At 52.1% G+C, this 15656-nt stretch overlaps 1 protein-coding gene across 1 annotated transcript in view; it reads right to left on the bottom strand.

The window, feature by feature from the left end:
- Positions 1 to 459: 459 nt before the first annotated feature.
- The window catches only part of TNNI3K (TNNI3 interacting kinase), an 81764-nt gene continuing 66567 nt past the window's right edge, over positions 460 to 15656 (bottom strand). Inside the window, exons 22-25 of the mRNA XM_054212805.1 lie at positions 12740 to 12799; positions 10966 to 11135; positions 6938 to 7017; positions 460 to 2111 (exon numbers count right to left, since the gene is read on the bottom strand). Of these exons, the coding sequence (XP_054068780.1) occupies positions 2035 to 2111; positions 6938 to 7017; positions 10966 to 11135; positions 12740 to 12799 (387 nt within the window). The 3' untranslated portion in view covers positions 460 to 2034. The remainder of the gene's footprint in view (positions 2112 to 6937; positions 7018 to 10965; positions 11136 to 12739; positions 12800 to 15656) is intronic.

The raw sequence follows: 15656 nt of genomic DNA, 5'->3' as shown, positions 1-15656 counted from the left end.
GGAAGGCCCGTTGGCGGCCCAGCGCCTGGCGCGGGGGCCCAGGCTGAGGCGGGGGGAGCCGGGGCGCGGTGGTAGCCCTCAGCCACCCCTGGGCCCTCTGCGGGGGGGACACCCCCGGGCGCTGCTGCTGAATGGGGGTTCTCAGGCTGGGGGTTTCCTGCGGTGTTTGGGGGGCTCAGCCGTACAAATGGGGTGGGACCCACTCCCCCGCCTGCCTGGGGGGCTGTGCCAGCCCAGCCTGCCTGGTGGCCGTGCCGGGGGCTCGCTGCAGCCACCGGGGCTACCCCGCAGGAAATCTCCAGCCCGTGGGCTACCCTGGGCCGCATCCCTGCGGGCACAGCCCTGCCCGCACAGCCCTGCCCGCACAGCCCTGCCCGCAGCCAGACTCGCGGACGCCGGGCTCGCTCCTGGTTGTGGTGCAAGCGCTTGTTTGGTTGGACACCAGTTTATCTTAATCTAGATCATCTGTTACTGACATGTCACACAATTTGGAATATTGCCACAGCCACCAGGCACTGGCTGGTCTTAAAATCAGGGTAAGAATCCTTGGAGCATCTTATTCTGTATCAGTATTTCAGTGTGCTGGGCTGCCTGGGCTTCTCTGGGAACGGCACAAACGAGGTTCATTCCCACAAACAACCTTGGAGCATGTTCTATTCAATAATTTACATTTTTCAGAGTTTTCATTTGTATTAATAACTGATCACTCCTATGAAACACGCTTTCCCCCTAAGCCAAATGTTTCTTCTATAGGGATCAATTTACTAAGAGACTGTTTTCTTGAAGGACACAGTAATTTTAATTACTAGTAAAATTATTTGCAAGCAGTTGGCCTTGTAAAGAGCTCTATAAACTATAAAAGTTTTGCCTTCAAAAGCTTTCTGATATTTTTTTTTTGGTTGTTTCCGCCTGTCCACTTTGACACTCCCCAGGGCAGTGCTGGGGGATCGCACCAGGCAGCTCGGGCACAGGCGCGCACACAGAGGTGTCGGTGCAAATGGAGTCTGCTTTCCCAGCTCCGTTTTCTCCTCTCTAATCCAGTTCAGTGTCTGGTTTTCAGGTACAGCTGCTGTGTTAACAAAGAGTCATCGCGTGATTTAAGCGATCTTTAAAAGGAGATAGTGCAGAGGTATTTGTAAGAAAAAATTCCTGTTGAAAAGGAAACTTAATGCTGGAACTGATTTTTCAGATATGTTAAGATTGTCGTATTCATGACACAATTCTGCATATTTTCCTTCTGGTTTAAAGTATGTTTTGGAGCACTTGTGTTGCTTTTCGTAAGCAAATGTCCGAAGGAAAGCTTATACTCTTTGGGAAAAACCATCACTCAAACCAACACAAGGAAGTGGATAAGAAAACACAAATGTTGGGAAGAGTACAACTGAGACGGGCACCCAAATATCTCTTTATTCTCAGGGAGCAGGAAAGCATCCAAAGACCAGGGCTCTGACGAGCCGCAGCCATGGGCTGTCCTGGGAGCTGCACGAGCCGTGGGGCAGAACACGGGACGCGGGACGTGGCTGGGGCTTCAGAGAACGGGGGGAAGAAGGTAGAGCTGGTTCAGAAGCTGGGAGCAGGAACAGCTTCACCTCCACAGGGGCCTGGATGGTGGCGGGGAGCGACAGGCTGCTCCTCCGCTCCATGGGGCCGGGGCTGGCGGCTTCCTGGCAGGGAGGGGCTGGTAGCCCAGGCCTTAGTGCAGCCAAGGTACCAGCAGCTCGCCTTGGAGCGTGGGAACTGTAACAGCTGCGTTTTACCTTCCATCTCTGAGGTTATTAACGCTGAAGCTGAGAGTGCAGCATTCCTTGGGGCCGCTCGCTTTGTTGAGGAATAGACGCACGCCACCAAGCCCAGCCCCTCAAGCAGGTCAGCAGGGAAAGATGCTCGCGCAGAGCTTGTGCCAGGGACGGTTGTCACCAACACATAAAGCCGTCGGGGGTAGGGACCCTCGCTGGTGCTGGGAGCTGGGCTGACGGGGTGAGACCTGTGGCTGCGGGTCGGTGGCGAGTCCCCGCAGGCGGAGGGCCCGGGCCATCAGCCGCTCTCTTCAAAGCTGCCGCTGCTGCTGCAGGAGTGAAACCTCATGGTGCTCATGGGGTCCGACACGTAGCCTGCGGGAGGCAGAGAGGCTCATGCGTGGCCCGACACAGCGGCGCTTCTCCCTGCCCTCCCCTGCAGTGACAATGTCAACAAAATAATGTGCGTATCGTTTTGGGATAAATAGACACAGACCATGCTGTTACCTTTCGCTGGCTGCAAATTTCCATTCACTAGCATCTGCTGAGGAAAAATTTAAATGGGAAGTAAACAGACCCTGTCACTCATGCAATGAATTCACAAGACTCAAGCACAAAGCAGCTTTGGTGACTGACATAAAACCACGAATCTCAATGTTTTAATAACATAGTGGAAGTTTGCCATTTAAAAAAATATTTTTTGCCCTTTAACTAGAGCTTCAGAGAGCTAAAAATAAGCTTTCTAATAAGTGTTTTTAAAATATTTTGATCCTTGACACTACGAACCAGAAAGCCACTGCTCTTGCCAGCGCTGTATTTCTGATGGGCTGCTCAACGCCAAAGAAACTGTTTCTCCCTTTGCACGATGGCACCGGCCAGCTGCTCCCACACGTCTTGTTTTACTGGTCTAACATGAACAACCCAGAGGAGCCAACGCAAATTTCGTGCTAACTGGCATAGTGCAGAGACACTCAGCTGCTCGGGAAACAAGAGAGCTGAGAAACTAGAACACAAAAACTTCCTGGGGCGCAGGGTTGGGTGGGAGAAAGGTTAGGGACCGTTGCTGAGGCCCCTGCGTGCCAAATTCCTACTGCCAAACACAGAAGATACGCAGCTGCACAAGATGAAGGCTCTGGTAATTACAACAGTACTGACCATGGCATCCCAAAGATGTAATCCATAAGCAACCTTGGTTTATCTCCTAATCGTGACACTGTGCTTTGGAATGTGGCAGCGAAGCTTTCCCTTGAGGGACTCTCTTTCATATCCTAAATATTCTGGGCCTTAACGCTGCGAGTGGTCTCGCGCCTGCTGGATGTGCCCTGGATGGCGGGGGGGGGAAGGCAGCACCTGTCATCGCCGAAGCCGGAGCCATGGTGCATCCCTGCCTACGCCAGGATCGACGGGCTGTGATGGGGCACAGAGAGCAGGACGTACTTTTGAGGACCTCTCCAGCTGTGGTGACAATACTTTGCTCTGTGCCGCGGTACACTGGTCACGCTGAGTGGGAGACACCTTCAGGTACCCTGCTGCTGCCACACGGTAGGGAACCTTCGCTTTAATAAACGCTATAATGTTATATCCTATGGTTTTTTCTTTTCCGTGTAGTGCCTGTGCGTTTCATGCCAGGGTTGAGGATGCGTGCCTTGCCTCTCCCGCAGGGGTCCCTCCCTTGCTGGCGGTGCATCCCTGTGCCGGCAGATGAGCAGGTGCCGGGGGGTGACGCCGTGCTGTGCCACCGCCTGGGCTGCACTGTCCCATATCATCTCCCTGCGTGCGCGTCCTGCTCCTGCTGCAGGACATCGTCCGTGCCGCGAGCCTGGCCAGGGCTCTCTGCAGTTGGGAGGGAGACTTTGGCGAGTGTTGCAGCAGCACCATGTGCTTGTCCGAGAGCTGCGGCGAGCAAGGAGAAGCCAACGTCAAACTCCGTGTTTACACCTATCTTAGGTTTTAGAGGGTATACAAATTTCTTTGGGCATTGTGCCTCTGCCCCAGGTGATTTCACTGCTTTCAAGGTGCTGTTTAACTCACAATTTGTGAAGCTTCCCGTGAAGAGCAGGTCCTTCGCTTTCACTGAATAGTCAGGGCTGTGTTTATTTGTAGAATTTCTATTTTCAAACGCACTCAGTGAAGAAAATTGTTCACCATCGCAAAGGCTCTTGTGGGGGGGGGAGCAGGGTGCTTTTGAGGCACTTACTGAGAAAGGAAAACTGTGAATGTATTCGTTACTGTTTACAGACTGCAAGCGCAAATGAGGATAATGGAAAACATTAGGCAAAAAGCAAATAGAAAGAAAAAAGATCGAAATGGACATGAATGGGGAGAGACAGCAGTGAAATTGGTTTACGTGTCATAATAAAGAGTGCAAATACTTGCAATCATTAGACCAAGGACTCTAATAAGAAAGGGCTCAGGGCTCTCTGTCTCCTGGCGTGCTGCTGGGCGTCGCAGCCCTGGACCGCTCTCACCCGGAGCTGGAAGCCTGGGGCGCAGCCAGAGCAGCGGCGCCGGGCTGCGGAGCACTGCGGGGCCCTCCGGAGCTTTGCAACAAGGGACGGTGATGCTGCTCTTCCTCGAGATACGTGTCCTGGGGACACCGTGGGACTCACCCTCCAGCTGCATACGCTGCTGAAATGAAGCACGTGGCGAGGAGCAGCTTTTCCACTCCTGTCGTGTCCAGCCAGGATCTCGCCCTCCTCTGTTCCGCCCTGGCTTTTGCCGTCGTCCCCTGAGTTACCGCAAGGCTCAGCTGGGCTGGCTCCTGGCAGGGACGGAGCTGTGCCCCACAGCCTGGGAATCCCGACCAGCACTGTGGAGCTCTGGCTGGGGCCACCTTCCTTCCCGATCCCATGCTTTGGGTCCCTTCCCTGGAAACAGTACGAGGAACAGATATGTTTGAAAATAAATCTTGGGGTCTTGTGAGTGGAGACTGAAATCACTGCTTAATCCCACAGCTAAAATGCAGCCACGGAGAGTCACTTCTCCACCAGCCCTTCATTCCCTTCTGTCCCTTTTTAATACAGACTTGAGAAGCCCTCTCCGGTCTTGCCTGGATGGGCTTACTCCAGGAGTTTGCTAAACATTTCTGTTTCGTTTGTGTTTTCATCCTCCTCCAATCTTCCGGCTGCCAGGTGCCTGATGAAAGCCGAGCCCCGCGGAACTGCTCCCTGAGCTGTGCAATCTGCACACCACCAGTCACAGCGAAGTTGTGTTGTTTTTTCAGTTTCAAAGGTCATTACCTCACCACTTGTTATGACATCAACGCTGCTGTCAGCAGTTGCTCAGTAAATATTTATATGACCAGGTTTTCTCTTTTTCTCCCCCAGTGTGCTTGGTCCAGGGGAGGGGAGGGAGCGCAAGAGCCATGCTGAGGCCAGTGAAAAACAGCAGATGATGAGCTGATGAGCTTCTGGTACGTGCTTCAGGCAGAACAAACTACTGAATCCTCCTGGTGACAAAACAGGTTGGAAAATCGCAGAAAAGTGGGAGCAAATGCCAGGAGAGGAGTGAGAAGGTCCCAGGGCAGGGGACAGCAGCAGGCTCTGAGGGAGGATGGCGACACTCTGAAGTCCATGTACAACACTGTAAATCAACGTACGTAGGCGCAGAGCATACAGAAAAACGAATGTTTTCCTTGTACATACCCCGTGGGGGTCCCTCGGCGAGACCTTCCGCAGCACAGAACACCTCTGCCCACAGCAAGCACAGGGACCTTCCTGCTGGGCACGCCGGGGCGGCAGCGACCCTGGCGTACTCCTCTCCATAGAAGTCTGTGGTGTCCACCAAAGCCCAGCCCCACTCCTTGCTACTGGGGATGTCACTGTCGTTCTCCTCCACGTCAGCCTCACGACTCCTGCCATTTTTGTTTGCCTCCTTTGTCCATCACATGCCAAAGCCCGAGATGAGTATTTATGAGAAAAACGCCCACTCAGTGTTCAGAACTGACACGGGCAGTGCCAAAACCTTGTCCTTTGCCGGCTCCATGGTGCTTGTGTAAGAGTGCATCAGGGACTGTTTGTCATCCGGTGTCACTGGGTGTCCTGCAGTGCCCTGGTACGTGCCGTGCCACGGCTGTGTCTCAGCGCTGGAACAGGGCAGTGACGTCCTGGTGACATGGCCCTGGGACAGCTTGGGACGTTGAGGTGAACAGAGCGGCTGGTGGAAGGGGCAGCACCGGGGGATGCAGCCCCTTTCCAAATGCACACACGGAGGAGGCGCCGTCCCTGTCCAGTGCTGCTGCAGAGGTACCGAGCAGGGACGTACGGTTGCTCCACACCTGAGCGTGAGACACCTACTACCCTGACTGCACGTGCTGGACGCGGCTTCACGCCCCGGCAGGTCTGTCTGGGACGCAGTAGCCGAGCTGAGTGCGAATGAAGATCGTCACGAAGGTGAGACTTAGAGTCTGACCTTCAGATCCACACCAAAAAGAAAGTTTACCCGAGCTGCCTGAATCCACTCTGCTCGATACCACCCTGACCCCAACTACATTTTTGTACGCTCTCTCTTTTAAGGTTTTATTTATACATACATGCTGCTGGGCTAAAAACTGCTCTAAGCCGGTGACAATTCTACACTTGGGAAACCATAAAGAAAGAGCCAGTGAGTTCCTGAGCCATTTCGAAAGGTGGGCGAGAAACAGACTCCCGAGGAGCTGCCTGCAAGGCAAGACCTGAGCAAAGGATGTTTGGCACGAGAGGTTTACCAGGGATGATTGCAAACGCAGGGGCTAGGAAATGCTGGAAAGCTGTTTGTGTGGCAATGCACAAACTCACACCCCAATGGGGCCGGGCAGGAGGAAGCGGCAGTCAGGACATCCCCGTGCTGGAGGGGAGCAGAATGATGGGATGCCCTCAGAGAGGAGTGCGAAGGGTCTCGTGGCATTTTATGCTCCTGTGGCACCCCAGAAATAGGGCTGTCTTGCCCACTTTTTGCAGAAGCAGCCTTGAGGGTATAATGCCACACCTTCTCCTTACTCACAGACCCACACTCGCAGCCAGAAAGGACCATCCCCGTGCCGAAGCGCTCGTGGCGCACAGACAGTGAAGCAGCCAGGAGCCGCAGAGGGTGAGACCTCGCCAGCGCTGCCCGACAAAACCAGCCGCCTTCACTCGACCTCAGCTTTCTCACGGGACTTCTGGTGCCTCGGGAGCTGTAGTGCTGCGTGGGTTAAACACACCGAGATTTCTGCACTAACTCACCATTTTTGTCGATGGGTGGGTACTGGAAGTTCCTCCTCATGTCATCCAAAGACAGACCCTGAGGAGGGTGTTGCCCAGTGCTGCAAATTAGGCAGGAGGCGTCAGGTGAGATAAGACTGATAAAGTCACATCTCCAGACCAGGAGAACTTTTTCTACAGAGTTGGAAGGAAAAGGCAGTGACATGAAATACATCAGCCCGAAGCCCAGCCACTGGCATGTGCAGTAAACAAAAAGCAAGGAAAAGTGATGGAGGAAGAACGTGAATCACACGCATGCTTGCATTTCATCCATTCTCCACGTAACTTCGCTCAAATTTACTGTTTTGGGCTCCACAATTGTACGCTGCTACTTTAGAAGCAATTCTAGGCATCAGTCCAGGATCATTGTGATGTATTTTATGCATCGCTGCTAACAGATTCCTGCAAGTAAGTTTCCCTGGCAAGGAAGATTCCAGCCATCGACCCAACCACTGTCCTGCCAACAGGTTATTTATCCCTGAACCTAAGGAGCTGCCACTGGGGCAGACAGCGGCGGACAGAGACCAAGCTCACACAAAACCCAGCAGCCCAAACTGTTCTCATTTAGCCCTTAGTCAATTTATTAATTTAATGCCTGACCACATCTGACGCCTGACCGGGGCACTGAACAGGACCTGCTGTATTTCAGCGCTCCAGGAGAAGAGTGCTGTGCCTTTGCTCGGCCTGCACCGAGTGTGCTTGCCAAAACCTTGAGAAGCTTTTAATTGAAAACACCATCAGCCGCGGTTCCCAGGCTTTGACACTCTTCATGGTGCAGGCACAAGGCACAGTACTAAAAAGAACTTTATATCAACTTAATTAGACGCTGTGGTTATTACTTATCTCACAATATATTAAAAAACAAAGGTCTGTCACCACTAGACTAAACTTAACAGCGCTTCTGGCTTCTGTTGAGGAATCACTAAGATATTCTTTCTGGTGATCTCTCTGTGCGGTTTTGACAGGATAACAGGATCGGGTTTGCTGAATTCCACTAACTGCGGAGTAACGTGACATCAGCTTCACTTTCTCTTCAAATATTTTCCCTGGCAAAACTGATCAATCTGCCTTTCAACCTCTAAAATGCGAAGTCATCAAGTGGAAAGGGCAACTCTTCTCATCATGTGTTGTGCCTCTGGGTGAACCTTTCTGGGTGCTATTTATAGATCTGAATGTTGTTAGTTTGTGTGGCAGAGCATTTCATAAAAGACTCCACCTTGAAACAACTGCTGGGGCTACAGAGTCTGGCTGACATTGCCTTCATCCTGACCTCGCTGCCCCCCTCCGTGTCCCGCTCCAGCGGCAGACGGCAAGAGCGATGCAATTTATAGGATATCACATTTTGCCAGATGAAGGTTTCAGGTCTGAGCTGTATTTTCACATAAGAGATTTCAGTGCCTGTCTGCAGGTGTTTGCCTCCTGCCTCTCCATAGGAGCCCCCGCGCAGGCAAAGGACCGACTCATGTCGCTCCCCTGTCCCGGCCGGTTGCGTTCCCGGCTGACCGGAGCCACCGCCAGGGCAGGGCGGGCTCTGCCGTTACCGGCTCTGGCTGCTAAATGGTGCTAAGGCTAAGGTTTAGGCTGGGTGCGCCTCTCTTCTGGCAGGGATTGAGAGCACCGTTTCATTTTCACGGCACTTGCTCCCCGTGGGATAGAGACGGGAGATTGCTAGATTTGCCCTCCAGCCCAGGCGTCCCGAGTGGCGGGGCAGACCGCCTCCGATATCAACTTAACGGCACAGTAATAGAGAGAACCCACGTGTGACTTTGCCTTAAAAAATGTCAGGAGTTCTCCTGTCCTCCTATGGTTGTAAATTGAACGACACGCAATTTTTAGGAGGGACTGTGGTAGGAACAGCCCGGGCAATGCTGACCCCCTGCTCTCTGGGAGGCTGAGCTCCTTTTCCTCTTCCTTAAGGAAAAGGGACTTGGCATTTGTGTCTCCTGCCTCTGTACCTCGCTCTCTGTCTGTCTGTCCCTGCCCTTCTTGGCACAGACACTCTCCCTGGGGAGCTGCCGGGGCCTGCAATGGGCGGGGGTGACAGCACCTGTCCGGTGGTGCTCTCTCCCGGTTCTGCAACACCCTCCGCCAGTAGCACAGCCCGCTTCATTCCCTTAGTCACACCAGAGATCGAGATGAAAACACCCAAAACCTAAAATCCAGACCTGAGAAACTCAACATCACAAAATGGCAGCTCTTCAGTTGTTTTGCTTTTCTACCACCGCTGCTCTCCGGGGTCACAAGTCTCTCCCCATGTTTTATCTCCATCACAGGCTCTGATGGGCAGGGAACCAGGTGTTCTTCCTGTCCACAAAACTCCCTCTCATTAAATAAAATCCACTAATACTGAGAATCTAACAGAGGTGGCCCATGATAGAAAACAGTTTTCAGACACCTGGCCAGGCATGAGTTGTACACTCCATAAAGGGCACATATACATATAAATCACAGAATCAAAGAATCACCTGGGTTGGAAGGGACCTTTCAGATCATCGAGTCCAACCATTGACCTAACACTGGCCAAACCCCCACTACCTCGTGTCCCTCAGCACCACGTCTGCCCGGCTTTAAATCCCTCCAGGGATGTGACTCCACCACTGCCCTGGGCAGCCTGGGCCAAGGCTTGACAGCCCTTTCCGTGAAGAAATTTCTCCTACTATCCATCCTAAACCTCCCCTGGCGCAACTTGAGGCCGTTTCCCCTGTCCCATGGCCTGTTCTTTGGGAGAAGAGCCCAACCCCCCCGGCTGTCCCCTCCTTTCGGGGAGCTGCAGAGAGCGAGAAGGTCTCCCCTCAGCCCCCTTCTCTCCAGGCTGAACCCCCCCAGCTCCCTCAGCCGCTCCTCACAGGGCTTGTAACAATGCTGTAAGAACATAACGATGCAACTTGTAACACTGCAGCAGCAAACAAGTTTTCTCGTCGATAATAATCATCATGGCATTTCAGTGTGACCTTTCTTCCCAAATTCGCTTATTTCTAGTGTTTTCAGCTGGGCTTTCCCACGCATGCCCTGTTCCTCCTGGCCACGGGACGTCTCCGCCGAGCGTTCGGCAGCGAGAACCAGCGGCGCTGGAGGGGTCAGTCAGCAAATCACTCACACGGCCCCGGGGGCTTGGATCCCTGCTGGGATAGGGGGGCTCAGCGCGTACCTCTGCCCCTCACGGGGATGAGCCCTGCCCTCCTGTTGTGATGCGATGCACTGACGCACTCTCTATTTTCAGACAACATGGAGAGGTTATACTGCCTCCAGTATAACAAACTGGTCTGTCAGCCCCAAAAAGCTCCCCTAACGGGCATTACTTCGCAGGAGTCACTACACGAGCAGCTCTGCAAGGGGTGAGCGGTGCCCACGCTGTGTGGGAGGCTTGGGGGGCTCCGTGCCCCAGCGCCACCTGAGGCCTCCAGCACCTCATTTGGTGTGAAATGCTGCCCGTGGTCTAACCTGGATTTTCCCTCTTTGTCGCTGATGGGATATTTTTTCTTTATTTTTTTTTCCAAAGAAAAAATGTGTCCTTTAGCTTTTCTTTGGTGAAATTTTTCAACTGGGAAACACACTGTGACAGAAGCACTGGCCTTCCCAGACCTGCTGGCAGGTAGTGAAGGTACATCCAGCTCGTGACCACCCCCCCCCATCCCCTTGGATGGACCTTCACTGCCGCGGTGCTACACAAAGCACTGGTACTGTGTGTAGAACCCGTACACGGCAGGACTTGATTTTCTACTATTTTTATGTTACTCACAGTGAAAAATGCAAATGCTTAGCGGTTGTCCTGGCAGCAGGATGGCTCCCGCAGCATTCAGATCACCCAAACACCCTGTGCTGCGGTTGCAGGAAGACAAGGCTGCAGAGGTCCTTCCCCTGCTGGCCCCGGCAGTGGATCAGCCCCGGGCTGCGTTTCTGCCGCCGGCCCCCGCAGCCACATGCCCGGGTGGGAGCAGTCCCCGCGGCAGGACTATTCCTGTCCCCCTCAGCTCAGGGCTCTCCCTGGCCCTGCCGTCGCTGGCACCTACCTCTGGGACCAGACGGCGTAAGCTCGTGCATTCAAGGCATATTCCAACTCAAACCGGCTGCGCAGCGCCGCAACGTGACTGCGGCCAGGACCTCCTCGTGCCACCAGACAGTCCGACGATGAGGAGGGAGACAGAGAACCGCTGCTGTTGCTGGAGGCCGGAGACATTAACTGGATTAAAAAGAAAAAAAAAAAAGCAGCATTGTTATTACATATTTACAAGACTTTCCTTGTTCTTTCTCCTAAGTTGCGTGTCCCTCGTTTCCTCTATAGTTTGGCTGGAAACGCAGCGCCTCCTGACTTTGATCAGCTGAGGAGAACTGGATGCTGCCTGCCAAACGGAGCGGTCAATCCATCATTGCCTGGGGTTTTCAAGCTGGGGTGGATGGCTTTCCAGAAGACACGCTTTAGCTCAGCCATGAGTTATTTGGCTCGCCAGTGCTCGCTGTGCAGCTGGAGCCATCGCTGCCTCCCGGCGAAGCCACCGGCCCAGGCTTTCCCGTCTGTCCGGGGAAGGCGTCAGTGCCACCCTGTCGCAGCCCTCCTGCCCGAGAGCCCCAGGGCCAGAATTCAGACTACGGGGCCATGTAACTGCAGGGCTGGCACACCAACGCGTGTGTTTGCACGTACGGACCCACCACGCACACAGGCACCTGCAGCAGTGGGGACCGAGACTTGCTGGCACAAAATGTCTCTGCCACTCCTGCTTTCAGAGACACTTAAACGGAGCAGAAATGATTTGCTGAGAGGAGAAGAGGAAAGAGAGGAGACGGGGGGAGGTGGAGAGAGAAACTCTCTACCTCCAGCCTTCATCGGCTGCTGTACTTAACTTACTAGAGATCTCGTTCCTTAAAGCTCCTCTCAGACAAGGCTTTGCCCTGGACACTGTGGAGCTTTGGTCTAACTCCCCAGTGAAATAATGCTTTCTTTTTTTCTTTTGGTATGCAAGCTCTCACCCCAGATTTCTCCCTGCATGCTCTGCTGCCCACGTATCATAGAAGCCAGGTCTCCCATGAGATGACACAGTTTCTCGCAATACAGTGCTTCACGCTTTTTTTACATTTAATAGCTTCCACCTACGCATGGAGCAACCAGTTGCAGTCAGAACATGGAGAGATGTAATAGATTATGGGTGTCTTTTCTGACCCTTAAACTCAAGAGCAGCGACACATTTTAAAAGGAGGGTTTGTTTTTTGTTTTTGTTTTTTTTTTTTTAAAACCCTCTTACATGCATACACACACACGAACACACAGAGAAAATGTAATTTCAGGAATTGCAGCCCTGAATCATTTACTTTCTGTTTGACCACGTGTCTTACACCAGGCTGAAGGCTGTCTCATCCGTCTGTGTCACAGCCACAGTCCAAAGCAGGAATCGCCTTTGCATTTGTCCTTCTTATGTTCGCTCTTTTCACCTGTCTCCCAAGGGCCTTGGCCAGTTTGTCTTTTCTTCTGTTCAAACCAGCAGCCTTGCACGGGACGGATGGGAGCGAAAGATTCTGCCCAGGAGTACCGTGAAGCAGCTCCCCACGGCCCTGGTCGCGCTCCCTTCGTGCCCTCTCTGAGTAGCTCACAACACTCGCGGCGGTGTCTGGTCCCTGCCTCCTCCCGCCCCCCGACAAACCGCTGCTGACAGCGGCCTCGCGTTGGCCGGCAACGGCACCCAGCAGCTCCCACAGCCCACAGGCTCCACAGCCGCTTTTCCCCGGCTGCTGCTGCTCTTCCCGACCCACAGCGCAGGCACCGACGGCCTTACCTCAATATCAGGTCCTTACCTCAATATTGCACAGGCATTCTTCTAACTTGGCGACTACTTCTGAAAACTCCGGTCTCCCCTGTGAACACCACAGAAAAAGCGGAGCTGCGTTAGAAACAGAAGGGGGGACATACCTTCTGTGATTCCACTGACTCACAGACCGGTGACGAATCACAGCTCCCCTCCATTTCCCTTTCTCCGAATCTCATGGCATCGCTTTCAGTCTGCTGGGGGATCTGATGGGAGCTGCAAGGTCAGCACTAAGCTACGCAACTAAGTGTGTGTATAACAACTTCAACTGCATTATTCTTCTCTTTTTCTGTAACAATTAGATTTAAGCTAGTTAACGACTAGATCATAAGATTACAAAAATACCAACTATAAATCCTTGTCTCTGATTATATATTTGGTGTGTTTCCTCCTTGCCCGTAAACGAGACTTTGCACGCAGCCAGAGCGGTGAAGAGCAGCGGACAAGCACTTTCGGCCACCCTGTCCCTCCCTGGTGGGCGGACTCGCCCCGCTCCGCGCCGCTGCTCCCCACCACCTGCCCAGCGCATTCCGGCCATGGCTGCGTCTGGGTGGGCTCCGTGTGGCACAGGAGCTCGTGGAGGCCGTGCCAGGGACAGGGCCAGGCCGCGGAGGGGATGGCAAATACACCTCCTTCTTGTTATTGCCGGTCAATGCCCTGCTCCAGGTTACGGCACAGTCTTCCCAGGCGAGTTCAGGCTTAACTGAAGCATTGCATACGGCGTGTTTGACAGAGGAGGACTGGGAATATCTGAATTAAGCAACTGTTAAACAAGCTCCTCATTCCCATCCCCACGTCTTCCTCAACAAAGATGCCTGCAAGAGGTAGGCACAATTTAAGAGCTTTAGGACAGTCCTGCAGCCCTCACATCCATGAGCGACAGCAGAGGGATAATACGCACAAATAAAACTTCAGGTTTTAGCCCTCTGTGAGAAAGTACGGTAACACAATGGGTGGTAACTGCTTTTCTGTCGCAAGAGGGTAAGAAAGAAAATGTCCAGTCCATTTTAAGTTCCAGGGAGGGAGAAAAGTGTGTTTATTGGTGTCCCCAGCAGTGCCCCGGCTGGTGTTGCTCCTGCTGGTAGCAAGGGTCCCCGTCCTCCTCCTGCCCCTGACTGGAGCCCGTCGGATGAGCCCATCGGGGACCACGGAAGAAATGACTGTAACATTAGAGTTGTACTTAATGAAACTAAAACAATGTTTATTTTCTTTACGGAACTAAGCCCCAGGTACTATGGCAAATACTTTGACTCTAATTAAAGCTTACAAATTAAAATAGCTAATGAAAAATGCTGCTTAAGAGGCACTGTCTAATTTTCTAGTCATCAGTTTGCCTTTGGAAACAACCACCGTCAAAAGTTTCTGGGAACCAGATGTTCAAGTGCCTGATAAATAGTAAGTGACATGACACATGGGAACAAGTTTTCAGTTGGGATGAACCCTGAATGAAATTAAAGATAAATAAAAGGATAAATTTTCAAATTTGGAGGTAAGGCATAGACATTCAGGAAAATCCATACAGATACACTCCATTTTCTGCTTCTTTTTTTTTTTTTTTTTTTTTTAAACTGAGAAAACCTCTTGGAGAATTCTGACCTGTGAACACTCATTGAGCCCCAAAATTCACCACTTTCCCCTACCAAATAACCTCTCACAAGTAAACGTCTTTGTTTATGCACCTACAGTGAGATGCTGTAAAATGGATATCGATACGGTGATGCTTTTTATCTCCTAGATATTCTGCTCATTCTGCTCGTTCTGGTGCTTCCCTACCGGCACTCGGTCCCTCCGGAGCGGTTCGCCCAGGAGACACCGCTGTGCCAGGGATGCCGATACAGACCAGATAACTCGGTGAGGGCCTTGGAAAGGACTGCTGCTAATCTCTGCAGTGACCGCACAGCACTTCACGAGATTTGTACCGGGAGTTTTGCACAGCGAACCTTCAAACGCTGACGAGAGGGTGATAACACTGCTTTATTTTTCTCTGCCCAGTGCCCTCCTGAGACTGTGCCAGGGCCCTCAGAAGTCATTCAAACCCTCTGTAACCAAGAATGGTAGCAAAACACCTTTAATAAAGCCCAGTTTAATAAGTTTTTGCCCACAGCTTGTGCAAAGTTCAAGCCCTCCACTGGCTTATTGAGCTATCAATTGCCTCATAATTCTACCATGCAGCTCCAGAACATCAGCAAGATTAAGTGCTGTCGCAGGGATACTGGCGAGTAACAAAGTGCATTCGGATTCTAAAAAGATGGTTTCTCTTTAGTGGGGCTAAATGAGCTGTGGAAATGCTAACAAGATACAGTGACTATATCCATTACATAGTGCTTCCTTAAGTCAACAATTTAATATGACATCTCATTAATAAATTTAAACAGAATGCGAGTTATCTGCTGATGATTATTAGCAGCTACTTTATAGTTACACGAAAACAAACCAAACCACCCCCCCCGCCCTAACGTTATCTTGTAAAGTGCAAAGACAAGAGTATATTCAAGAATCCAGAAAACACTAATAACAATAAATAAAGTGACAATGAAATGAACTAGCTACACCCTGTGCTGCAAATACATTTTATCTGCAATTCCCACGCCGCCATACTGCGTACGCAGCCCGTAAGGAACACAGCGGGGGCAAAGCCCACCACTCCCGTTGCCCAGAGTCCCACTGCCTTGGTAGAGCGCTTAAGCATGTGCGTTAGTCCCCTAAACCCGGTAAGAAACTCTCAAATACCCAGGACAAGGACAGGTTAGGCACGTGATAACGCGTCTTTCTAAGCCAGGCTAACTAGGAAAGGGGCTCCAGGGCAAAAACCCAGGACTCTGTTTCCAGTAGGAAATTCAAAGTCAGGGCATCTGGTTCAGTGATATGAAGCTTTAGTACGAAACAAGGCTCCTGTAACACCAGAA

This window comes from Rissa tridactyla, chromosome 8, assembly GCF_028500815.1.
Source record: "Rissa tridactyla isolate bRisTri1 chromosome 8, bRisTri1.patW.cur.20221130, whole genome shotgun sequence".
In the NCBI taxonomy this organism is placed as follows: Eukaryota; Metazoa; Chordata; class Aves; order Charadriiformes; family Laridae; genus Rissa; species Rissa tridactyla.
Note: the sequence above shows the minus strand (reverse complement) of the source record. Positions and strands in the feature narration are given on the sequence as shown.